General features: G+C 40.7%; 1 protein-coding gene and 1 non-coding gene across 2 annotated transcripts; one reads left to right on the forward strand and one right to left on the reverse strand.

Annotated features, from left to right (window-relative positions):
* The first annotated feature begins 822 nt into the window (after positions 1–822).
* Positions 823–27198, forward strand: LOC137187682 (endothelin-converting enzyme-like 1). Its single transcript, XM_067596762.1, has 18 exons — positions 823–960; positions 2843–3582; positions 4812–4880; positions 5176–5286; positions 5362–5454; positions 5915–6036; positions 7803–8025; positions 15200–15298; positions 15683–15757; positions 17578–17681; positions 18504–18562; positions 20528–20579; positions 21563–21630; positions 22282–22406; positions 23196–23261; positions 23533–23628; positions 24704–24780; positions 25079–27198. The coding sequence occupies exons 2-18, from the start codon at positions 2878–2880 to the stop codon at positions 25176–25178; spliced, it is 2244 nt and encodes a 747-aa protein (XP_067452863.1). The 5' UTR covers positions 823–960; positions 2843–2877; the 3' UTR covers positions 25179–27198.
* trnar-ccu (transfer RNA arginine (anticodon CCU)) lies at positions 11232–11304 on the reverse strand. Its single transcript has one exon. It is a non-coding gene; the product is annotated as a tRNA-Arg (tRNA).

The raw sequence follows: 27198 nt of genomic DNA on the forward strand, positions 1-27198 counted from the left end.
GACATCTCAGACGTCTGGCTCGATATACTGACACACACACACACACATACATGGACATGCACACAGATATTTAGATGAGGCTCAGTTCTTGGCTGAGGCTCAGAATTGGAGCAGTTTTCTATTTTGTTAATAAGTAAACAAACGAAAGGTTAAAAAAACTTGACTTTGTGAGAGCAAACAAATAATAATTTGTTGTTATATTTGTGGTTACAGTCTCCAAAACACTCTCCAAACGCTCTTCCCCTTATGAGCTTTTCCTCTCAGTGAACAATCAGGGTAACGAAATGACCAGGCTACATGGAGATGAAAGTTTCCATGGCTCATGTTTAGAGGTTGTTTAGACTAGAATATTTATTTAAATAGACTTCCTGATGTGGTAGTGCCATAGTGTTGCAGCCCGATAATATCAATCAATTGAATAGACTCACTCTTTGGGAATGAGTTGACAGTGATGTTCTCTCTCTGTGAGCTGGTGGGATTGTATAAATTCAATACAAATCTGCTCCTTTGACAGGGTGAATATGAGATACAGTGAGATTTTTTTTTCACTGTGAGGCATGTTGAGTGGAAATAGGCACCTGAAAATAGTGAAAATAGTATGAAATATATACATATGGCCATAATCACTCCCAACATAATGCAAATATAAAACAAAAGAGAAAAGATTTATAGCACAACTAGTGGACATGAGAATAATCATCTGATCAACTTGTATGACTGTGTGTGCGCAACCTTGTTAATAATGGACCCCCTCCTTTCTCTCTTTCCCTCTCCTCTCCTCCTCCCTCCCCTCTTTCTTCTCTCTCCTTCATACAACGGAGGCTGTGAACTGCAGCAGCAGAAAGCTGTGCAGATCCTGGTGTGTGCTGATCTCCGGTGGGGACCGCATAATCCACTCGGACCTTCAGTAGAGCAGATCTCATCTGCCTACACATATAGATATTGATTTACTCACCACAGGTAAGGTCTTTTTACACAAGTTTCACTCTGGTGCTTTCTATGCCTCTAATGAGCTCACTGGAGAGGCAAGCTGGACTTCCACCAGCCATCAGGTTATGGCGGGGGTGCTCATTGTAATTCGCTTTTTTATAATCTGGTTTTTTTTGTAATGATGGCATGTCTTACAATCAATTCCCATCAGTAAAAGAGGCTACTCTAACACAGCAGACATTTATATGAGAGCTGTCCATTCATTTTTATACACATGGTCTATTAGTTGTTTCTTGGCAGTGTCCATATGGACATGTGTGGAAATTTTGAAAGCCAGTGATAAGACCTGGTTGTAAAGGCTGAAAGAAGAGGAATAAAAGATGTATGGTTGGAAACTGAGCTAGTTTGTCTGGCTGGAAATTACATAGATTGACGTACTTTTTCAAGAGAGGATTGTGCATCTCTATGTAAGTTTATGTTAGTTGGATGTATGTTTCATCATATGATATGGTTTCACTGTTCTTTTCTGCTCTTGCGCTCGTCTGCCAGGTGAAAATTTATCTTACATCATTTGAATTCATCATGAGAATCATCCATCGAAAAATGAATTTAATTAAAAATGTATGAATGTAGGACTACTTGCTATTTGAACTCACACCTTAAGGTTGCCTTTCCTGTCTTGCACTCTTTGCGTTTTTACACACATGAGAGTTTTTGTGTCATCTCTGTGGTAGCTATGACATCGCTGCCCTCCATACCATTCATCAGTTTAATTCTGTTCAAAATTATAGCAATTGAACTCTTCTTTGCTTATTGGGAAACTGACACAGCTCATAAAACATGACTCAAGACCTTTCACAAATATATACCGTAATGTTTCATTCAACATATAACACAAACCATAAAGTAGCTTTTATTTGAATAAAACATAAACATTCAGAATAAAGGTAAAACAGTTCTAATACAGTAGAGTTGATATACTCACAGTCTAATGTCCAAGACGGGAACGGTTCGCCCATGTAGGCATGAAGAGGCAAAAAAAATTAGATATTTGAATGTAGTTTGGCATATATTTGTCTCCAAAGAGGATGTCTGAGAGTCAGAGTCAGAGAGAAAGAGAGAGAGAGTGTGTGTCTGATAGTAAGAGAGTATAAGACAGTTCTTTCTCTTCTGTTTTGTAAAAAACTGAAAATAAGAATGAAGTGTGCTCCTCAAAGGGGTCTTTTGATACTGCTGATGTGGTGCATTTCATAGGCTACATACAAAAGTATTTCCTGTCACTATATAGGACCTTTTAGCCATGTGTCCAAATCTGTAGCCCTCAAGATGCAAGAGAACAGTCTATCCAGCCTTCCAAGTGTGCTGTTTGTTTAAAGAAGCTGTGGTTCATTTGGATTTAAGGACTATTAGGACAATTTGTGCCTCTGGTTCCACCCGGAGGTCCCTTGACCACACTTTGAGAACCACTGCAATAAGTGAATAAGTGATTGTCTGTTGCTCGAAAGATGTATGGCAAATGTTTGACAACTGACAAGGCGCCATGCATCACCAGGGGTGTGTTGTTGGTGCATTTTAAGTGTCCATGCATGTGCAATGTGTGTGTGTGAGTGTGTATGCAGCAGTATTAGTAACACCCTCAGATATTCGGTAAAGTTTAAATGGAAACACTTGCAAATGTAATTTAAATTTTGGCATCTGTTTGTGGTGTACCTTGTCATCCCTTCAAAATCTCCATGGAGGATCATTGATATGTGTGTGGTGACACAGAAGACATAAATCCTCCCTTGTTTTTCTATAATAATTACAATTTTTATATCAATTATGGACTGACACACACTAAGTTACGGCTACACCTCTCAATGCCCAGCTGACATTCAACTCTTTGCTTTTGTCTCTATTGATTCATCCAAAGCTGTGAGTCACCTGGGGACGTCATCCCCCTGAGAGATGACTATCACCAATCAAAACGAGACAGATTTAAGCAGCACCAGCAACAGTGGCGGGCTTCCCCAATGGAGCCGGAGGGAGATCTGCCTCCTCTCAGCTCTGGTCTTCTCAGCGGGCCTGTGCGTCATCTTATGCGGCATGCTGGCACTTGAATACATTTCCCTGGACGCCCAGCAGGACCCACTGTGCAGCCAGGACTGCCAACACAAACGCTCCCTGCTGCGGGCGTCACACTTCATTAAGGACAATATTGACCCAACCATCCCGCCCTGCCAGGACTTCTACTCCTTCGCCTGTGGTGGCTGGCTGCGCCGCAATGGCATCCCAGAGGACAAGCTCAGCTATGGCATCATCACTGCCATAGGGGAGCACAATGAGGAGAAACTACGTCGCCTCCTGCTGGAGCCGATACAGAGGCGCGGGCCCAACTCAGCAGAGCACAAGGTCAAGAAGTTCTACCGATCGTGCGTCAATATCCAAGAGATCGACAAGCTGGGCTCTGACCCCATGAGGGAGGTGATAGAAAGCTGTGGGTGGTGGGACCTGGCTCCTCCCAGTGCTGCTGGGAGGGGTGAGGTCATTCCACAGAGACCGCCGGACTTCAACGACATGCTGTACAGGACCCAGGGGGTGTACAACGCTGCCGTGTTCTTCTCCCTCTCTATCAATGTGGACGACAAAAACTCCTCCAGGAACACCATCAGGGTGAGAGTGTGAGAACATGACGTGTGTTTATAAAGCCATGAGTGTATTTGAGTTAGTATGTGTGTGTTTTCCTAGAAATGTTGTTGGGTGGATTTTCAGTTACAGAGCTGTCACAGACTCATGATATTCTTTTAAGGACCAGTGTGTAAGATTTACGAGGATCTATTGGCAGAAATAGAATAAAATATTCACAAGTATGTTTTAATTAGTGTATAATCACCTGAAAATAACAACTGTTGTGTTTTTGTTACCTTAGAATGAGCCCTTTATATCCACAGAGGGAGAGGGGCCTCTTCCACAGGGGCCTCTTGATTAAATTAAAGGGACTGAACCTTATCCTAATTCAATCATTTTTTTCAACGAGTCATTAGGGTCTCAATTGCTAAATTCGGGACCTTAAATAAGTGTGCTGATGGTCATTTTGGAAATTATTGCTCTGTTAATAAGATTTGAAGACTTATAGTGGCTTTGATGTCTGCTGGACATGGATAATTGGCTCACCTGCTGCTCTCCTCGGCTCTGGGACTCGCACTGAGTTGGACTATTGTCACAATATTTCCCTAAGTTTAATGTTACTTAATTATGATATCTGCTGTGTGAGCACACTTTAGCTACAGTAGCCAACGTTAGCTCATGTGCACCACTTGGTGTTCCCAGGTAGCGGGCCGTGTTTCATAAGCTGCGATTCTGGGCTTCAAACCAGCTCCAGTGCAAACCAATGGGTGACATTACACCTCGCTACATCCATCTTTATATACAGTCTATGGTTATGACACCTGAGCCATTTCCCTTTGCTGAAAAAGCCTGTGAGATGTGGTTGAAAGCTCCAGAAAAAGCTACTAAGTGAACCCTGAGTTTAGAATATTTTATCTTAAAAGAAGTTTATTTTTAGTTTTATAGATCTGACTGACAGACCACTATCATCCAATATCGTCAATTCACTGAACAGCAATGTTAAAGTTGAGTTAACATTAATATCTGAGATTAAATAAAAGATGAACATCAGTCCGACACACAAAATGACTCAAAGTGTGGATATGATTCATTAATTAAATGTATTGACTAATTCATATATTTAGCACATGTTTAATGGCTTGTAATTGTAGGCCTTATTGCTGATTATTACAATATTAACTAACCTTCGAAAGTCTGCATCAAGCACAACATATGTGATCACATCACATTCTGTGTGTGTGTGTGTGTGTGTCTGTGTGTGTTCATGTGTGCAGATTGATCAGGAGGGGCTCACGCTGCCTGAAAGAAGCCTCTACCTGGGACAGGACGAGGACAGTGTGAAGGTAAACGTGCTTCTTCTTTGACTCCATCCCTGACTTCACCTCACTCCTCTAATTCTTTCCCTCCTTCCCATCATCACCTTTCCCCTCATGTTTTCCTCTTTTTCCTCCCTTCTTCTCTCACTTCCTTTTTGACTGCATCGACTGGTCTTCATCAATCCACCTGTTTTCCTCTGTCACCCGCTGCTGTGCTTTCGTTATCCTGTCCACCTTGCCACACGTCACCCCGTCACCTGCCATTACTGATGATGTTGCGGCTTCTCCTGTCTGTTAGTGCTGATGTCATTGTGCCTCTCAGATCTTGGCGGCATACAAGGCTGTGATGGAGCGCTTGCTGAGCATGCTGGGAGCTCACAACACCACGCAGAAGTCCGAGGAGATTATACAACTGGAGACCCGTCTGGCCAACGTGAGCTGATTGCGTGTTTATGTGTGCACATGCATGTGTAAGTGTACAGTGTTGAGTAAAATCTCCTCTCTCTAGGTCACTTTGTCAGAATATGATGACCAGAGAAAGGACATGAGCACCATGTATAACCGCATCACCCTCAGGCAGCTACAGCGAATCGCTCCCAGTGTGAGGACTGCACACACACACAAACACACACACAAGCTCATGCAAACGGAGGCCTAAGTGACTCACAAAGGCTTTCTGTCCTGCAGGGGTAGATGGGGAGATTGAGGGACAAAATAAGAAGTAGATAGGAGGGGGAAAAAAGGAGAAACAGAGGAGACATGGGGGGTGTTGGAAATGATTGAGGGAGGGAAGAGGAGAGGGGAAGACACTGGAGGTATTCCTTAATCTCAAAATCATAACTCAGAATGCACAGACATTATCCACACACTGTAAAATCAGCGAAAAGATCATTCATTCATTTCAATAGTTTTTCTTTGAAGCCTGGACAGGTAAAACTGTGTATTTTACAATTTAAAAAATAAAATAAACATAATTGTGCATAATAGAAATATCTTGTTTGTTGTTTTTTAGAAGATAAACTGCATGACTCTTTTAAAATCTAATCTTTGTCTCACCACAGTTGTATTGGAAACACTTGCTGGACAGAATCTTCCACAATAACTTCTCAGAAGATGACGAGATTGTGATCTCCACCGACTACATACAGAAAGTCTCCGACATCATCAAGACCACTTCAAAGAGGTAAAGAACAAGAGAAAGGGCAGAGGGGTGGGGGTGTGGTGAGGAGAGGAGAGAGAAAGATGAAGGCGCAGAGGTGTATGGAAAATTGAGTCAGTACTTCTTGAGAGTGAGTGAGCGCTTTTGTTTGAAGTTGCTCTGTGTCTGTGTGTGTGTGTGTGTGTGTGTGTGTGTGTGTGTGTGTGTGTGTGTGTGTGTGTGTGTGTGTGTGTGTGTGTGTGCGTGTGTGTTTGTGTATTGCCTCTGGTTTAGGGCTGTCAGTGTAGTCGGGGCTACAATGCAGTGTCATGAGGTTTTTGTGTGCTGCTGTGGATGTATTTGTGTTCACATTTGAGTGTGTTTATTGAATGTGAGTCACTGTTGGGTGAACTTCCAGTTCTACTGCAGCTGATTATTATCCATCAGCACCCATACCTTCTTACCACCTGCAGACTCAGACAGATGCACATGGATGTAAACACACACACACTTTCTTTTCCCCTCTTCCTCTTGACAGACTCCAGGGGAGGCTGTAGAGGGCTGCTACATGTCAGGATGTGTGTTACAGCCACTGACAGCTAGGCAATAGTCACTGTGCTCTACACAAATACACAACACTCAGCCCTCATGCATGGCTCACTGCTAAGTGGATTACTTGCTTGTCATTTATGTCTGAGACTTGGATGTCTGTCTGTATACAGTAGCAGCATAACCTATTCAGACTTTCTGGTAATTTCATGACTCACTAGTTCATGATATTATGGCAACATTCAATATATTATTTTCATGATTTTGTTGTATGCTTCATTCTCTGATAGATTTTACATTCACAGACTACCATGGTGTAGCATTGATCAACCATACACAAGTTATGTGATCAATTAATCAATCAAAACACAGCAAATCCACCTTATCAGAGCTGGATGGCATTGCCAAATCAACAAAAACTGAATTATTTATCATTGGTTCTATGTGAAGCATGTGTCAGTGAAATGAGTGACTTTAGACAATTGAGTATTTTAGAAAGGATTTGGAGGTTTAAGTAGCAGAGCAGTCTTGCGTGCATCTCTTCAGCAAGCCACCATAACCGGAAGTTCATTTGCAGCATTTTTGTCATTTCATTCTTCTTTTTTTTCTGACAGTAATGGGCTTCCACACATTGGCAGTGGGAGACAACAGCTTTGAACTGTTGAGACTCTCCACCAGACTCTCCCTGACTCTGTAACTTTCTGACTCACTTTCTGTCTTTCTCTTTCATTCTCTCCTCATCAAACTCTTTTCTCCTCAGTCCCCTGCTCCCCAGCTCTCTCCATCTGTCTCCCCCTCCTACTCCCCCAACCCCACTTCAAGTCTAAGGGAGAAGATGCAGCTTGACTCTTTAACTGCTGGGCCCTCTTGACTCCTCACTATTCGCTCTCCATCACTGTTTCCCTCTTGTTTTCTTTCTAACTTTTCTGACTCTGAAGGAACTCAGATGGCAGATGGAAAAACTGAAAGTTTGGGCCAGATAGAACAAGATTCCAGTTAGATGCAGTGGATGTCACTTAACACAGAGAGCACAAGAGGAAATTAGCTGCAGTCTAACATGAAGGGTTCTGTATCATACTAGGATGGGTTCATTAAGCTTTGTACTATAGCAGACACCTTTTCTTGTACTTTATTTATTTAAAGCCCCCTAAGTCTTTTTTTCGACAAAGCCCATGAGTTACAGCTTGTTGAATTGTGAGTTAAAACCAAACCAAATATATGTTAAGGCAATTAACCAATTCCTTTCATATCCTCCATCCTAGGGTTGTGCATAACTACATGCTGTGGCGCATTGTGGCAGCCCTCAGTCAACATCTGTCCACCACCTTCCGCAGCACCATCCACGAGTTTTCTCAGGAGATTGATGGCACTGAACAGCAGCTGGAGCTGGGCAGGTTCTGCCTCACCCAGACCAACGAACACTTTGGCATGGCCCTTGGAGCCCTGTTTGTTCAACAGCACTTCTCCTCACAGAGCAAGGCTAAGGTATGGATGGAGGTGGACAGTGGAATAATGGGTGGATGGATAGATTTTACCCATATTCATTGACTGCACTAGACCAAGTAGCCAAATTCCACCCAACTGTCCAGGAAATTTGAGGTGAACTTTTAAAATTTCAATGATTAAAATGTGAGTTGCACATATAGTTCTCTGCAGGACCAAGGTTTTGACCCACCTTATCCCCCAAAATCCCAACTGGCACTGCCAAATCTGATACCTAAAGCCAACAAGTGGCTTTATTTTTGCCAGCTAATGCAACACATTGGCTACTCTCTCTTTCCCTTTTCTGGGCATTGCATATCTACATGCAGCACATGACTCACTTAGATATTAGCACAGTCAGAGAGAATGAGAGAAATTGCTCAATAAATTACATTTGAAAATAACTCAAACTTTACATAGCCATACTGACCAAACGTCAGACTTAACACATACAACAACAACTCATACAACATTTTAGAGACTGTTGGGGACAGAGCCAATTTTGAGCAGCAGTTTTGCAGTGAGTGTAATTGCTTGATCTGTCATTACTTATTTAATGAAAATGTTTCCATCACCACATAAATTTAGAAAATATGCAGTAACGAGCAATTTATCTGCAATTTCAATTGACTTCAATAAAAAAATAGTTGGACAGGATTCTTGGTGATGATAAAACCACAAAGCCTTCAATGACAGCATGAGGAAAATCCACAAAACTAACCTTGGCCTTCAATTGAATTTTTTTAGGACTTAAGTCTATTACTGAAAACATTTAACAACTTTTCTTATTATCTGAGACATTTACAGCCTTGGGAAACACATTTATAAAGTTCATAACTTTCCCACACTTTCGATGACTCAGGCAACACTGGAAATGTTTTCTGATATTGTTTCTACATCTTTCTATTCTACTTGATAATTTTCTTTGGCTCCTTAGGGGCAGGGGCCAGGGTCCAGCTGTGTTTTTTGACACAGCCAGATGATTTTGGTTGAATCCTGAACTGGAATCTGGAAATGCCATCCATGCCAATCATAACTTGTTTCTAGCTCTTATCTACTCCACTTTTTTATTTCTATTTTGTTCTCTGTCTAGGTCAATCACTACTAAACCCTCACCTCTACCGTTCCATCACCTTTGGTCCCTTTCTCTTTCACCTTAATCTTCCTCCATATGTATTCGTATCTCAGTCTCATGTCCACTCTAGGACATTCTTCTTCTTATACCTTTACTGTCAACCCTATAAGCTTCATCTTACAATGAGCCATATTTTCCTCTTCTCTTGCAAACTTCTAAATCCCCCTTGCTGCCAAAGCCCAGGACTATATAGCATGCAAGTCTGACACAAGTTCTAGGTGCTAATTACTTTTTATGTACTGTACCTTAATTGAAATTTAAGTTCCCAAACTCCTAATGTTCCATTTAAGATTCCAATAAGATACAAAGTGTAAATTTCAATTAGGCTTCAAGCTAGTGGAGCATTTCTGATTGATAAAATCATAGACAAAAGGTATTTCTAGGATGAAGCCTAGAGTATGGCAGGTTTTTCCCAGGTGAAGTGGGTGCCAATCCTATAAGCATCTTAAAGTCATTCAAACCATCAAAAACTTCTCATGTGGGGGACTGAAAACTTCAAGCTGGGTTATTGCATTTTTGGATTTGTCCGTGTCCACACCAATCATTTCACACTGTTGGTAAACATCAGTCTGTACTATGTTGGCATGCTCACACAGGTTGGAGACCTCATTATCAATAAAAAAGGTACTGGACTCCAAGCCAGTGGCAATGTGTGTAGCCTTGACTGACTCGCTGATGCTGCTTACCTCAGTGTGAACAGGAATTAATGAGTCTCAGGAGCTGAAGCTGAGAGTCAAGAGACAGAGAGGGAAAGACCAGCTTTCTTGTTATCCTGAAGCACCAACAAAGACAGACATAACATGTCTTGGTGTCTTTAAGGAATAGAAATTGTGTTTACGATAGTGTGAAAAAGCACTAGTAGAATTCTTTAAAAGTAACTAGAAGTTTGGACAGCAGATGTTCCACAATCCTATTGAAACCCTAATGCTGGTATCAGGTAATTCTGCAAAACCTCATATTACATTCAATGACGATTTTAAATGTCCAATGCTAAAAATTTTTTAAAGCTATTTCTTTCTACTTCTTTCTACAGTTACATACATCTGTGCATGGCAAGTACATACCCATACCTTGTATGGGTTGTTGCCAGTGGCAAGCAAATAAACTATGGCTAAGTAATTGCAGCAAAGGAGGTTTCCTACAACCCAGACTAGGGGAGTGCCCGAATATGTTATTCAGCAAAGCGCAAATAGTGGGTTTTTTACGAATATTGTTTCATACAAATATTTTTTAAATTATTTGATTTTGAGAGGAAAAAAAAACATGTCAAATACCAGAGCACAGGTCGATTACATCACTATATCAGTCTCTGTCCTTTGCTCCACTGTTACATCTATCAGCAGGTCTCAATGAGGGGAGTCACATCCACCTGCTACATGACACATATTTCCTTATTTGGACATCACTCCCGAGTTGGGGGTGTTCCCCAGAGATAAAGCTGAGCTACTGACACACATGAAGTGCTCCAAAGGGACTCTCCATAACCTGTTGTTCCCCTTCCCCTTTCCACAAAGTTAAGTTGTAAAAAATAGGCAATAAATGAAAACTGCAAAGCAATAATCGCCTTTGAAGTTCTTCCCTACATGTTACACGGTGTGCTGTCTCTGTGTTATGGGTGTATACATAGGTAGAGGTCTGTCTGCAATGAGGCAATGAGATAAATTTTAGCTCAGTAGTCAGCGCAGTCATCTATGATCTATCTTCGAGATCTGGTGTGGGGACCTCCTTCGTAAGGTAGTTTATTCATGAACACTTATTGTAACACTTTAATTTTCTAAAATTAAAAGCATAATAAAAACAAAAACAGGATTTTTAAGCCTTTTCCACTTTTATTTAAATACAAATACAAATAATTTTGCTGCTTCAACAAATATAGATACAAATACCGGGCCCTCTGCACTAATATCTATGTCTTCCTACTCTATGGAATTAAATTGCTCAAGTATTTCTTTAATAACTGACATGTACAGCCAACTAGCTATCACTAAAGTGCTGTTAGCAGAGGATGGTTTCGATCCATCGACCTCTGGGTTATGGGCCCAGCACGCTTCCGCTGCGCCACTCTGCTGTCAGTCACCCCAGATGGGACTCGAACCCACAATCCCTGGCTTAGGAGGCCAGTGCCTTATCCATTGGGCCACTGGGGCTTCAGTGAGTTCAGTGAGTAGATAGACAATGTAGAGAGGGACATAAATAGGGAACAATTGTGTCACAACAAGGCAGTGCAAACATGACGAACACAAGACGGACAAGAGCAGTGATTTAGTGAAGCAACAATGCTGTAGTCAGCGTATATGGTCTCCAAGTACAGTTTGTGTGGAACCTTGCTGCCATGGGTAGATTATGACATTTTAGTCATGCTGACATGTAGCACATAGTTTAACATTTATGGGAACTGCATGATCCAATGTTTTTTGAGGTTGATCCATGAGGACTGAAACTCAGGATACCTATGTCCTCCTACTTTATGGAAACTAAATTGGTGGAGTACTTCTTAAATAACTGACATGCCAAATAGCTGCCACTAAAGCACTGTTAGCAGAGGATGGTTTCGATCCATCGACCTCTGGGTTATGGGCCCAGCACGCTTCCGCTGCGCCACTCTGCTGTCAGTCACCCCAGATGGGACTCAAAACTACAATCCCTGGCTTAGGAGGCCAGTGCCTTATTCATTAGGCCACTGGGGCTTCCCTTCCTAGAGGCTGACCTGTGTGATTGGCTACACAGCAACAATGTGGAAAGCAAAAACATTGGTTTTAAATAACACAGCAATGGCCAGTGAGGTCATCATAGCCATAACAGAGAGACAACATTAAAGTCTGATAAATCTCTGCACTAATATCTATGTCTTCCTGCTTTTTGGAATTAAGTTGCTCAAGTACTTCTTTAATAACTGACATCTACAGCCAACTAGCTGCCACTAAAGTGCTGTTAGCAGAGGATGGTTTCGATCCATCGACCTCTGGGTTATGGGCCCAGCACGCTTCCGCTGCGCCACTCTGCTGTTAGTCACCCTACATGGAACTCTAACCCACAATCCATGGCTCAGGGGGCCAGTGCCTTATCCATTAGGCCACTGGGGCTTAAGTGACTTAGGTGTAGATAGACAATGTAGAGAGGGACATAAATAGGGAGCAAACATTTCACAATAAAGCACTGAAAACATGAGGAACAAAAGACAAAAGCAGTGATTTAGGGAAGCAACAATGCTGTAGTTGGTGCATATGGTCTACAAGTAGAGTTTGTGTGGACACTTGCTGCCATGGGTACATTATGACATTTTAGACATGCTGACCCTTCAGCTATGCAGAGGTGTAGCACATAGTTTAACATTTATGGGAATTGCAACATCCAATGTTTTTGGACGTTGGCCCATGAGGACTGAAACTCAGGATATCTATTAGGGGTGTGCCTGAATACAAATACGTTCTTTGGCAAAGCACAAATAATGGGTTTTTTATGAATATTTGTTTCACACAAATGTTTTAAAAATTATTTGTTTTCAGGAAGAAAAAAAAACATGTCAAATACCAGAGCACAGGTCGGTTACATCGCTATCTCAGTCTCTGTCCTCTGCTCCACTGTTACATCTATCAGCAGGTCTCAACGGGGGGACCACCTGCTACATGACGCACATTTCCTTATTTGGACATCACTCTTGGAGTTGGGGGTGTTACCCAGAGATAAAGCTGAGCAACAGACACACGCAAAGTGCTCCCAAGGGACTCTCCATAACCTGTTGTTCCCCTTCTCCTTTCCACAAAGTTAGGTTGTAAAAAATAGGCAATAAATGAAAAGTGCAAAGCAATAATCGCCTTTGAAGTTCTTCCCTACACATTACATGGTGTACTGTCTCTGTGTTATGGGTGTATAAATAGGTAGAAGTCTGTCTACAATGAGGCGACGAGTAAAGTTTTGGCTCAATAGTCAGCGCAGTCGTCTATGATCTGAGAGACTCCATTTCGAGACCCAGTATGGGGACCTCCTTCATAAGGCAGTTAATTCATGAACACTAATTGTAACACTTTAACTTTCTAAAACTAGAAGTGTAATAAAACCAAAAACAGGATTTTTAAGCCTCTTTCCACTTTTATTCGAATACAAATACAAATACAAATACAAATAATTTTGCTGCTTCAACAAATATAGATACAAATACAAATACTGGGCCCTCTGCACATCCCTACCCCAGACCACGGACGACTGTGCTAACCACTCAGCAAAAGGGTCAACCCACTAGCCAAGGGCTAGTGCGTCCGCCAACTGACTAAGTATTGATAATACACTTAGTGTTTTACAAATTAGAGTTTTTTTATTTGATGAACGTGGTTGCTGATGTGCAAAAATGAACTAAATGGGTTTTATTTCTATTTTTTAAAAATGCAAAACAACGATGGGACAGTGGGCAAGTAATGTAATCATAGTATGCCCAAATACCGTGTAATACTGGTAACACTGACTACCACTGCAAGCCTACACCCAACACCTGCAAACAAACTCTGATGTGTAATACCAGTGGAGTTCCCCTTTAACTGAAGGTAGAGATGACTAGAAAGATCTCCAAATTCTCCTTTATGGGATCTGCTGGTATTTGAAAACAAGCCAAGAAGGAAAAAAGACCAAGTGGCTCAGTAGTAATCAGATATTGGACATGGGAATTTGCATTTCAGACAATGGACGGATCAAAACTGCAGCAAAGGTGGCAGAAAAAACATCACTGTAGACAATCTAATGCAACACAAATTCAAATTATCAGTTAGTTCTAGTAACATAAGCAAACTTGCTCAACAGGGTGTAAACATTACCTTACACTCTTTGATTATACCTTTAATTATTTGGATTTGGGGGATTCCAAGTCAAGTCAAGTCAATTTTATTTGTATAGCGCCAAATCACAACAGAAGTTATCTCAGGGCACTTTTCACCTTGAGCAGGTCTAGACCGTACTCTTTAATTTACAAAGACCCAACATTCCCCCATGAGTAAGCACTTGGCGACAGCGGCAAGAAAAAACTCCCAGGAAAGAAACCTCAAGCAAAACTGGGATCCAGGTGGGCGGCCACCTGCCTTGACTGGTTAGGTTGAGAGAGAAAGAGGGAGGGGGAGAGGGGAGAGAACAGAGAAGCACAGCAACAACAATAATAACAATAATAATAATAATAGAAATATGACCAATAATAATAGCAGTAGCAGTTGGCAAAAATGACTAATATTAATAGCAGCAGCAGTGGGCTTCACGCTGCAGCCAAGGGTCTCCTACGAGACGAGAAAGCACAAAACTCCAGGGAAGATGCCAAGTTAGTAACATGCATTGATGGTACATGAATGCATACAGATGGAGAGGGGGAGGAGGAAAGAGGACTCAGTGCGTCATGGGAAGTCCCCCGGCAGTCTAGGCCTATAGCAGCATAACTAGGGGCTGGTCCAAGGCCAGCCTGGACCAGTCCTAACTATAAGCTTTATCAAAAAGGAAAGCTTTAAGCCTACTCTTAAATGTAGAGAGGGTGTCTGCCTCCCTGACCGAAACTGGAAGATGGTTCTACAGGAGAGGGGCCCAATAGTTGGAGGCTCTGCTCCCCATTCCATAAATTAAAGCCTCTGAAAATGTGGCTTCAAATATTCAGTTATTCACCATAACTTTAAATATTTATGACTACATAAGCAATAATCCAAGTTCAAAAATCAGTCATTATTTATTGAGTTAAAAATAAAAAAATAAATTAAGATAATCTGCTTCTTCAGGACCATGTGGGTGTGGTTTGACACACACATTGATTTGAGGACCAAACAACCAATTTACTGTCATCAGATCTGATTTGCACACGGAAGTATGTGACATCACATTTTTTTCAACTGAGCCCCGCCTACTTCAAATTTGTGAGAAGGGCACGTAGAAAAAAAGAAATACAAAAATGTGAAATTAGGAAAACTGTTCCAACTTTAGCTGAAAATAGTGTGTTTATTGTTCATAGTAAGAAGCATATTGAGAAAATATGTTTCCAGGGGCTTGCAAACTTCTTCCAATGATGTGATCTCCCTCCAGGTACAGAAGCTGGTGGAGGACATAAAGGACTCTCTGTACCTCCGGCTGCATGAGCTGGACTGGATGGATAAGGCCACCAAGAAGGCTGCCAGAGAAAAGGTTCGGAGAACAAACTCGGCTTCTCTATCACGAACATGAATTGAGGAAGAAGTAGTGAGGATCGCCTAATCCAGATCTCTCTTTGGTGCTGATTTAGGGTCTGCACTGCAAGATATCCCTTCTAATACTTTTACAATCTGAAGTTATAATCCTTTTAGAGGGCCATGTCGAACATAAAGAGCTTCCCTTTAATCCTATTACATTGGGTTTGCTTAATTGGTTGATGCATTTGTGTGTGCTTGGATGGTTGTGTGCCTTGGTCCAGAAACAAGTGTGTATTGAGGGTTATTAGTTACTGCAAGTGGATGTAGACTGGTGTTGGGTAGGTTTACATGTTTCTCTCTCTCTTTCCCTCCATCATCCTCTTCTCCTCTTCTCTCCCAGCTGAAGCACATGATGGTGATGACGGGATACCCTGACTTCCTTCTCAAACCTGAGCTCATTGATCAAGAATATGGTGTGAGTCATGAGCCTCCTATCAGTCTACGCTCTTGGGTCTTCCTCACCACACATGAGCACCCACACATCATACACACAAATACTATTTCCCAGCATCCCCTTCTCTCTACCTGTGTCTCGTACACTGAACTTGTACATCTGTAGACAACTGTTGGTTAGCATCAGTGATGGAAAAAAACTAAGAATCCAAATAAATGACAGAAAAGGGCTTTCCAAACAGGTCAGTGAAAATACAGAGAAAGAATAGGTAGGTAGTCATCAAATGCATAAAAGTGAGAATATTCTAAATATGTGCACAAATACAGGCTTTTAAGGGCACAGAGAACACAAAAAAGGCTTGGATTGGCCTTGATGCTGCTTGAGGAAGAGTGTCAAACTTGGAACATGTTGCAATCCAGAGTAGCTGCCCTTACGAGCCTTTTTTGTGTTCTTCATTAGTGGAGCAATGTTTGTTTGTTCTTGTGCACGCATGCTGCACACGGGTAACACAAAGCACATTTCTGATGTGCTACTTATCTACAGATGGCAGAAACATGCCAAGAATTCCAGCAATGTACCAGCAATGAGGAAGACTGCTAGTACATGAACATGGATGTAAACAACACAGGTTTCAAAACGCTCCAGGAAATCAGTTCTGCAATCACCTAACAAATGTGTGGAATGAATTTTTGAATATTTTGAAACCTATATTGTTTACCGTACATCCATGTTTGCTAGCTAGCAATTGGGTCATCGGCACTGTTTCTTGGTGCATTATCATCAATCAGTGGAATAGTATGAAACCATGGGGCTAAATGTGTGTCATGTTGCCCATATGCTTGTGCATGTGCATTTACATCCTTATAAATCTTTGCTCCATATCACTACTAGTAGTCAAAAAGGCACCTTTAAAGTAGAGGATCAATATAATTCTTGAATGTGTGTCTATTGCGTTTATAGAGATCACAAAACTCTTGACTGGACATGAGCCTTAGTACACAGGACCACTGATGACATTGTATCATAGGTGACTCTGCTTCATAGTTGCTACAGTACAGATGCATTGAATTTGATTTGGAAAAAAACCTGCCAGCTTTTGAAGCATTTATTTTACCTTAAATAGTAGTTGTTGAGAACATTTTGGAAAATGTAATGTCTAGGAATTAGATGAGAAAATCAATACCACTCTCATGTCTGTACAGTAAATATGAAACTACCATCAGTCGCCAGTTAGCTTAGCTTAGCACAAAGGCTGGAAACAGGGGGGAACAGCTTGACTGGCTCTGTTCAAAGGTAACAAAATTCTCATACCAGCAATCTTACTCTGAACTTTACTCATAAGCAAGATATTTTTTCATCTGTATTATTGGCTCTACTCATTACATTACCAAGCACACAGACTCAAGGGTGGGAGGATGTTGCAGAAACTACCACAATTTTGAAATAGTAGTCTGTCCAGATGTGTATTTTTGTCACAAACAGACAGAAGCGCATCTGGCCCTGTGAGACTTAACAAGTAAAAAAGATTCAAAAAAGCAAGATGATGTGTTTACTGTCAGTTTAAAAGATAGAGATATTGCATTAAATCCCTTTTGGCAAGAGAACAAAACCAATTCTCAATCTGTGTACAATAAACTACTGCAAGTCCATTTTCATATTAGATGTTTGAATCATAAATAAGGTATGTCCCAATTGCCACAGATTATCACTATTTATAAAGTAACAACTTATTAGTAGCTGACTTGGTGGCTCTGTTGGGCCCACCACACCTACATAACACACTTCCACAAACACCCAACTAAAGGTGCACATAAACTTACTTCATATCTGTGGTTTTGCAGTTTGATGTGGATGAGAAGACCTACTTCAAGAACATCCTCAACAGCATCAAATTCAAAATCAAGCTCTCAGTCAAGACGATCCATGAAGAAGTGGACAAGTCAGCGTGAGTTTCATATCTCCTCACATTACACAAGCTACAGTAGCTAGCCAACTTGGCTCACTGACACACAGTGCAAAGCAATTAAAGGTTAATATATTTGAAATCTATCCAAGCTCATCCAGCTGAGGCTCACACTTTACACCACTGTGAGTGTGTGTCTGTAATATGTTTGACATACCTAACATGTCCCAAAATCGACATACACAGTTAGAGAAAATCCATTTGATTTACTTATCTATAGCAGCCAGACATGCAGTTCATTTTTTATAAACTACAGCCCGCCACGCCTGGATTGAGTGCCTCTCTGCTATGACAACACATTACAGTCACATTAGTATTCCAAGGTGCTCAAATCAACTGGATCATTAGCCCACACTCAACGCTCTGAAGAGTTAAATCACATACTCCACTTTTATCACCAAAAAGTGAACCTTTCATCACTCAGTCTGTCTTGTCACAAGGATATAAATAAATTAACACTCCTCCTCTCTGTGTTTGTCTTCCCTCAATTTCTTTGCAGCCCATGCAGAGCCATCAGTCTTTCACTCCTAGAACAAGGGCTTCTCACACCTTCAGAGTTTGTCATTTGGCAGATTTTGTGCCAATCGATTGGTCTGGCTTTAAGTGGATTAGCATAAAGGAACTGTCTGTGTTTTCATATGCAGAGAGGAATTTTAGCCGTGGGACCACACACACCGAATATTTCTCACCAGGGGATTTAGAAAGTAAGAGAGGAAGAGGTGTTTGGGATTCTGTTCAGGATTGGGGTGTGTTTCGATCCCATCTTTAAAACCCTGTTTGATTGACTCTTGTTTTTCTCCTCAGATGGATTCTCCCTCCCCAGGCCCTAAATGCCTACTACCTTCCTAACAAGAACCAAATGGGTGAGTGTGTGACCATGCATCGCACAAACTGATATCTGTGTTCTCTCAGTCATCTGTCTCACACCTCTCATCTCTCCCATTGCCGATCTGCACCACGATGTGGACCATGTAGTAGTTACACGCAATTACACCATGTTGCCATCAGTTTTCGACAAGCCAAATGTGACTGCTGCTCAGAGATTTTAAAAAAAGTGTCCACCTACTCATATCATATTCCTTCTCCTCACTCTTTAAAATCAAATTTTTATTATTACATTAAATATTACATTATTCTTAAATTGCATCCATCCAATTGCAATTCCATCTTTTGGTTTCCTTTGTTTCATGTCTACAATCTGACTCTGTTTGAAGATAGTGAGACAAGGACAGAGGCTTAGTCAAAAGCTGCTCTCTCACATATGCAGTCCATTTTTGTCTCTTCATGGGGAGTTTTATTGATATAGAGTGTCACAATCTGCTCCTCAGTCCCGCTCTGCAGCCACACTCTATCCCCAGCCCATTGCTCTCTGTCTCCAGCCCCTGCTCCCTTCTCCCAGGCCGTGTACTTTCCTCCAACTCCCCAGACCTGCCATCCTTAAGCTGTCCACCAGATGCCCTCGGACTTTCCCTCCTTTCCCCATCTATACCCCTGTTCCCACTTCTCATCAGTCCTGCAGTTACCTGGCTTACTCCATCCACTCCTCACCTGCAACTCATTCCTTTGTCAGCCACTTACCTCATATACAGGCCCAGATCCTTTGTTCCCTTGTCAGATCATTGTTGTTGTCATGTAGCTTTTTGTCAGTGCTTTCAAGCTTCTGTTTTCGGTTACCTGGACCTGTACCATATCTGCACCTGCTTGTCTGCCTGTCTGGACTTTTCCGAATCTCATCCCTGCAACTCTGTGGATTTAATACTACTGCTGTTTGGACAGTTTGGACTTGCTACCCATACCTGTAAGCTTTAGTATCTTCACTTTTGACAATTAACTCACTGAACTGTCCCTGCCTGCCTCTATAATCTGCATTTGGGTACTACCCCTGCCGCCTGTGACATACAGTCTGTTTTTTACTTAGACTTGATTTGCTAACAGTCAAAAAATGTAATTATGTTAAATCCAGACTATCCTACTGTATGTTAATCAACACATATTTAAGTCTGCAACTATAGATTAATTGATTACTCTGTAAAAATTTAAATGTAGCCCAAAAAAATACAGTAACTTTGCATTACACCCACTTCATTTAAGAAAATTCTTAACTGCTTATGCCTTACATTAGCTTTAGCAGAACTTCAGAATGCATTTTGCACATGCAGGACAAGGATTGTGCAACCAAAAATTGTTTCAATGTACATATGGGTATATGAGTGTTGTTTTAAGACAGACTAAGGTGACATCTTGAAATTGTGTTTGTTCGACAAACAGTCCAAAACCGAAAGATATTCAATCTATTTTTTGCCACTTCAATGAACTATCTTTCAATTCAAAGATATTATACATAAAATATGCAGCTGATGTCCTTAATCAGTTGTTCAGTGCTAAAATATTGGCAGTGACATGTGGCAACAGGAGATGACTGAAATGTCTTCACTTTGAAGTGCTTAGAGATAGTGATGATCTGAGTTAACTACATGTCATCTTCACAGTGTGTGATGGTGTTGAGGAGGTCAAAGTTTATTCACCAGTTGAAAAACAGCTGTCTCTGGATGAAGCATGATTTTTAGGGGACAGAGAAAATTATTTATATGGGCAAATAGTGATTTTTTTAAATTTATTTTTGTTGCTTCCCTCTATTGTATGCAATGAGATTTGGGATAATAGTATAGATGCCTTTTACATAAATATATTGACTCGTGTAGGTTTAAAGTCAGTCAGTGTTTTCCATTTCCTCTGCCTTAACCTTTTCCCTCTGTGCAGACCGCAATAAAAACCTGTTCCTCTCTATAGTTTGTGTGCCTCATGTTGTGTCTTTATCTCTCCCCCAGTCTTTCCAGCTGGCATCCTTCAGCCCACTTTCTACAACCCTGAGTTCCCACAGTAAGTATCCCTCCTCCTGTCCCTGCTGTCCGTAGGGAAGCAACAACATCTCCACGGCCATAAAAGCAAAGGTCATTAAAGGCTACATTAGTCTGGCAAGCCTTTGCTTCCCTTAAGTCCCAACACACCTGATTTAAACCAGTTTAACCACCCATCAAGAGTTCAATTATGGAACAAGGTCCTGCTAATGGAACAGGTATCGTTGAGAAGTCGCCTCCCTAAATTTGAGCCCATCAAGTAAATTGACAGTACATGAAAGTAGATAGCTTCCCCATCTGTCTCTGTCTGATCTGTTTATCTCACTTGTTCTCATCTCTGGCTCTAAAATAAGCACACCATGAGAAATTTATGAATTAGTCATAGCAATACCACACAAAACTTTCCCTAACTTTAAATTAGTCATGCATTTAAATCCGCACACAAATTTCAACCTCAGCCGTGCATTTCAGACAGAAGCTCTTTGTATTTAACAGATTCTGGTATTTCAAGGCCAATATTAATATTTTTTGGATTAGCTGCTGATAAGCTGTGTTTTTCTACGGCAGCACACAATATGTTTAAAAAATTATCATCATTTTGCCAAAAAAGGACTGCATATTTTCTCCACTTTTATTCTTGTGCAAATTAACATATCATTATGCCATTGGATAACAAAGTTGTTAAGTGAAATCCAAACCAATTAAATTTTGGATGGCTATGTACTAGACCATGTGACTTTTGAACAACACCGATGCCGCAGGTGGAAGTTACAGGGTTAATGCTGAATGCTAAAACAAAGTCTGCAAAGTAACTCATAATCTAGTAAAGCCATAGCAGCAAATCTCCTGAGTGTATTGAACTGATCAAGGCTTTGTTTCATTGCTTATGAATTAAACTTTTTGTAAAGAAAACAGAATGTGTTACATCTTCTTTCAAAAGTTCAAAGTGTAAGCATTTGGTAGATACCACAATATATAATGTATATTTTTCCTCCTTGTTGCCAGGTCTCTGAACTATGGAGGAATAGGAGCTATAATTGGCCGTGAACTAACACACGGATATGATGACTGGGGTAAGAATGACAACCCCTTCACCCACAATCCATTGCAACAAAGTTTGTTTTTTTACCATTTTAAATTGAACCCCCTTCACTGCTTTGAACTATTTTATTACACAGAGCAAGTGTTTCCTGATGATTTGTGTAAATTCATGACATTTGCAGCAGGGCTGCCAACTTCTTCTGATGATCTAATCTAGACTAGTGGCTATTACTTGACTTAATCCAAGAGGTTAGGTGGTGTAGAAATGCAGGAAATTTGTTTTAAATTACATTTTTTTTCTGGGGGAGGACGCCTAGACCTGCAACTGTGCATTAAAAAAAATTATGAGCCATAATCTCTAACTTTAATTTCCAGTCAAAGTGCTGCCCTTTCAAGATACAGCAAAAGCATTTAATGAGGGTGTGAAAAATTGTTGACAAGCAGGTTCTTCTGACAGACAGACAGTTAATATCTATTCAGTTGGCTGAAAAGCAGTTCAGTTGCTTCATATAGTGGATACATCAGCCAAGGTTAACTTTTGCCCTCTAACAGTTTGACTTCTGTGATGTGCTGGGCAGCTTTTTGGACTGTGAAGGAAAGTTGCAGGTTGTGTTGTCTTCATGCTGATGCAGCAGTCACCCTTTTGCCCTTCATCTTAGTGATGCAATGGTTTGTGTCTCTAGGGGGGCAGTACGACCGGCACGGCAGCTTCAAACAGTGGTGGACTGAGAAGTCCTACAGAAAGTTCCAGAAGAAGGCTGAATGTGTCCTCAAGCTCTACGATAATTTCACTGTTTATAACCAGAGAGTGGGTTTGCACACTCATTGCATGAGTCTTTACACCCTGATGATAATACTATGATGATGTCATACTGTATCTTGGCTTGTGCTTGAAGATTACAAACTTATAACAGAAAGCCAAAAGGGGCATGGGATTTGAAATATATGGGCATTTACTTGGCAAGGAGGTTCTAACAAAAAACACTATTGAGTTGTATTGTGGGAAATGTAGGTGCAGCTTTTTTGGAGTTTGTCCCATGCTGACATCTTAGCCTCTGCTTTTTGACTATTCAGGTCCCCCAGCTACATAGAAGTGCAATACTAAATAAACTTTTGAGAGTTTATTGTCTGTGGTTGTTTTAGCAGCTTTCACCTGGTAAGATACTGATTATTTGTAATTTTTGCATTTAAATGGTCAAATTTAAAGGGATAGTTTCAAATTCTGGAAAATACTTGATTTCTTGCCCAGAGTTAGAGGAGAAGATCGATACTAGTATCATGTCTGTATGCTATATTTGAAGCTACAGCCAGGGCACAATTAGCTTTGACAGCTTAGCTTAGCATAAACACTGGAAGCAGGGGAAACGTCTATCCTGGTTCTGTCTGGAGTATCTGCTTGTAACGTAGTGGTGACGAAAGAATAATCAGGCACACAACCTCCTGTAAAACCAAAAACTTTTCAATTTTACACTTTGATTTTGTACAAATTAAACAAAGTAGAAGATGTTAGTTGGCGAGTTAGAGGTGCTGGTAGATGGATTTTGTCACCTGCAGATAGACTCAGGCTACTTTCCTAGTTTCCTCTCTCTTTGTCCAGGTGAATGGTCGTCTGACACTGGAGGAGAACATAGCGGACATGGGAGGACTCAAGCTGTCATACTACGTAAGTGATGCAGATCATTGTTGAAATACTGCGGCTGTGTGACCTCACACAAATGAAGGATTTTAAATAAATTATATCAAAATGCAACCAGTCAGTTTTGACTCTTATTTGCCATAGTTCATATCAGGTAGTTGTAGGACATACTGTAACATTTCAGTGATTTCTACCAAGAGGAGATTGTGATTTTGACTTGGAAAAGACTTTGGTCATGAGGTGAGGGGTCATAATTTCATTATTCACTCCCTGCACACCTCTCTGTCTCTCTGTCCAGGCATATCAGAAGTGGGTGAGGGAACATGGTCCAGAGAGGCCCCTACCTGGACTCAGATACACTCATGAACAGCTGCTCTTCATTGCCTTTGCGCAGGTACTGAAGCATCTCAACACAATCCACACTACAGTCTTTCATAACATTTTTACTGTTAAATAATTTAGCTACTGCTCTGATCATAGGGAGCAGGTAAGAGTTATATATTATCCCAACATTATTATCCCATCTATTAAGCATTGGAGGGATTTAAAAAAATTGTGTTGCATTGTGTTGATGACAGTACAGCGTCTGAAAGCACTAAACCACCCTGCAACTACTACATCTATCATTTAAATCCATCGGCATCTTTGAAATTCATGGCTTAATGTGGCAGTGGCAAAATCTAGAAAGACGTTTTAATACAATCTGCAGTGTTTAGCCCATTTAGCTAAAAGGACGTGCCATGGAAATTGCATATAAGTGGATAGATTCATTTTAGAGTAGAAGAAATACATAAATATATAATATTGAGCTGTGAACCAATTCAACCACATTTTTGTTCACATAAAATGAATATGGTGAACTTGACAAAAATGCTTTTTGAATATCTAAATAGCAACAAATAGCTTTTAGTATGTTGTGCATGTGCAGATTTGACTGATCATGTCCAGTTTTGGACAGATTTGTTTTTGTCTTGGCTGAGTTGTATCCAGGTTGGGTCGCTGATGTGTTAAAGGGACATTCCACAAATTTCACTCATGAAGATCAGTTTACGCGTCAGTAGGACTACTACTCAGCCTTTGAAAACAGACGTATAGTGTCTTCTGTGGCTCTGAAGGGAGCATCCTGAAGTATGAGAAAATAACCCTGATGATGTTATTAGGGTCCTCTTTGTTTCAGGCTTTATATTTTCAACAGAAATCCAACCAACAGAAACATGCAGGAAATCACCAAGCAGGGTTGGTCTAATGAAAGATGCTGTTAAATTGCATTATGGGAAATGTAGGACACCAGGGTTTTGGATCTGCTTCTTAATCTCATTCTATGAACTATAAATCTGAATATGTCAACATCTGCCAACTTTGACCCTGTATTTTATTCAAATCTGTCTCTCGCATGTCCCGCACCTTTTATGGAAGAGCCATATTAAATTGTTGGAGTGCCCCTTTATTGTTCTATGTTGTCTTTTCAGAACTGGTGTATGAACAGAAGATCTCAGTCACTCTACTTGCATCTGCTAAATGACAAACATGCACCAGAGCACTACAGGTACAAAATACACACACCAATAAAAAAACACTCACAAACACAGAGAAACTCATCAGTATTTTGCATCTGTGTGCATTGCTTTTACATTTTAAGAATAATCTTCACTTACAACACATCCAAAAAAAGACACATAACTACAGTTGGGATTGCACAGGTAATGTTGGGAATGCCCCATTTCCTGTGAAATAAGTTAATGTACATTGCACTTGAATTATTACATAACAGCACAAAATATGCACACATACACACGTGTGATGTCCGCATTGCTATTAGATGTTTTCATTTCCTCCCCCTGCAGAGTCATCGGCAGCGTTTCCCAGTTTGATGAGTTTGCCCGTGTTTTCCACTGTCCGAAGAATTCACCAATGAACCCTGTGGACAAATGTTCCATATGGTGACGTCTCCACCTGGTCTGTTGACCTTCAAACGACCTTCAGAAGTCCCCACACCCTCCCCTCACACACACACACACACACATACACACACTGTGACGGCCCCTCTGCTTTGCTTGCTGCTGCTACGCTCTAAAGATCGTACAGACTCACCCCACCAATTTGTTATATCGGTTTGTTTTGTGTACTTTGTTTTAAAGGTGCAGTGTGTAGAATTTAGTGGCATCTACTGGAACAGACTTGGCAGAAATGGAATATAATAATCATAAGTATGTTTTAATTAGTGTATAATCCCATGAAAACAAGAAGTGTTGTGTTTTTGTTACCTTAGAATGAGCCCTTTATATCTACATAGGGATCGAGTCCTCTTCCATGGAACCCGCCATCTTACACCACCATGTTTCTATAGTTTCTGTGGATAAAGCAAGAGGGTTTTTCGCGAGTTTTGTGGCCACCGTAGGTTCTCCTACATGCTTGAAGGGGGAGGGGTATTCAGTTGATTGCAATCTGCAACCTCACCACTAGATGCCACTTAATCCTACACACTGCAACTTTAAAAAAATGTACTTTAATATATGGAATACCTGTGTGACTTCCCTTTTCTGTCACAGTCTAGAGCCAGGCTGTGACACAGACATAGAGACGCAACCTGTCCTACATCACACATTCATCAGAGCTAACAAGATGATACAGAGTGCATAAAGCAGCCAGATCCAGGATGGAAGTATATCTTTTCAATTGTCATCAATACAAAGGCTTTAAATTGTGGAAGTTTATACACTGATTGTCCATTGATAACTCAGTCTGTATTTACCATCGAGCATGGGTCACATGACCATTGATCATGTACATACATTATTTGATCACCATATTTCCTCAAATAAAACAAGGTAGTCAATTAAAAGCCAGGTCTCCGATAATGGCCAAGGGCGTGGTCAACACGAACAAATGAAGAATAACTTTGTTGTTCTGGATTACTCATCTAATGTATTATTGTCCTATTTCAGTCACTGTGGGTGTATATGCGTTAATGTCTCAGCCAGCTGTAGTTTGCAGTAATGTACAAGTGCCACAAGATTGCAGCAGCTACATTTGAAGTACCCTTTGGGACCCATGCGAGTGGCACTCAGACGGAAATTTGATGACGGAAATTCAAAGAGAGGGCTTTGCAGTATGTTAGGAAAATTCAGGAAAGAAAGCTGCAAGGCATTTTGACATTGACCCAAAAAGAATTGGCCACTATTTTAGGGAATATGGTAACGCAGTAACAAACATTTAACAGAGCAAGCGGAAGTAGATCAGAAAACAAGGGGGCATCATACTAAAATATGAGCAAATATACTTATTAAACAGAGGGAATTAGAAATAAAGGCCTCTCTCTAATATAAGGCTGCTTTCAATAAAGGCCTTGTACCATCTGCAGTTGAGGTAAATAAAGGCCCTGGCCACTATTTGAGGAAATATGGTGGGTTTTTTTCTATGTTTAAATTTATTTTTAAAACATCTATTTTTGTATTTTTGCCAATTTATCACACACATTATGCGTAGGATTCATAACCTATTTTGTTTTAAAATTGTTGTTCTCCATTGTTTCTCTTCTTTGTAGCATCAGCTAGAAAAATCTCAGCATATCAGAAGATGTAGATTAAGGACTGGCAACAACAGTGATTTCAGTCCCTGATGTAAACTGGACAAATGCCACCTTTAAAGTGAACTTAAAATCAGTAGCATCGTCGTGCCTGCCAAAATGTTGCTGTCCTTTCAGTTCGGTATTGGAATATGATTTGTGTCGCAATGCTGCACTCTTGTGGCTGCAGAGAGCAATGGTCACTGTTCAGCTGTCATGACTGTTGCATCGTTTGCCTGCATTGTTTACTTGTTACTGTGAGTATTTGTACAGTTTTTAAGATTTGTAAACTTTAAAAAAAAAAAAAAAACAGAAGATATGGTTGATGTGATCCTGATTTTCTCAGGATTTGTAGTCAAATGCAGCGCCAAAAGGTGGATGCGCTCTTTGTGTCTCTAT

The sequence above is a fragment of the Thunnus thynnus genome, chromosome 8, assembly GCF_963924715.1.
Source record: "Thunnus thynnus chromosome 8, fThuThy2.1, whole genome shotgun sequence".
NCBI classification, from domain to species: domain Eukaryota; kingdom Metazoa; phylum Chordata; class Actinopteri; order Scombriformes; family Scombridae; genus Thunnus; species Thunnus thynnus.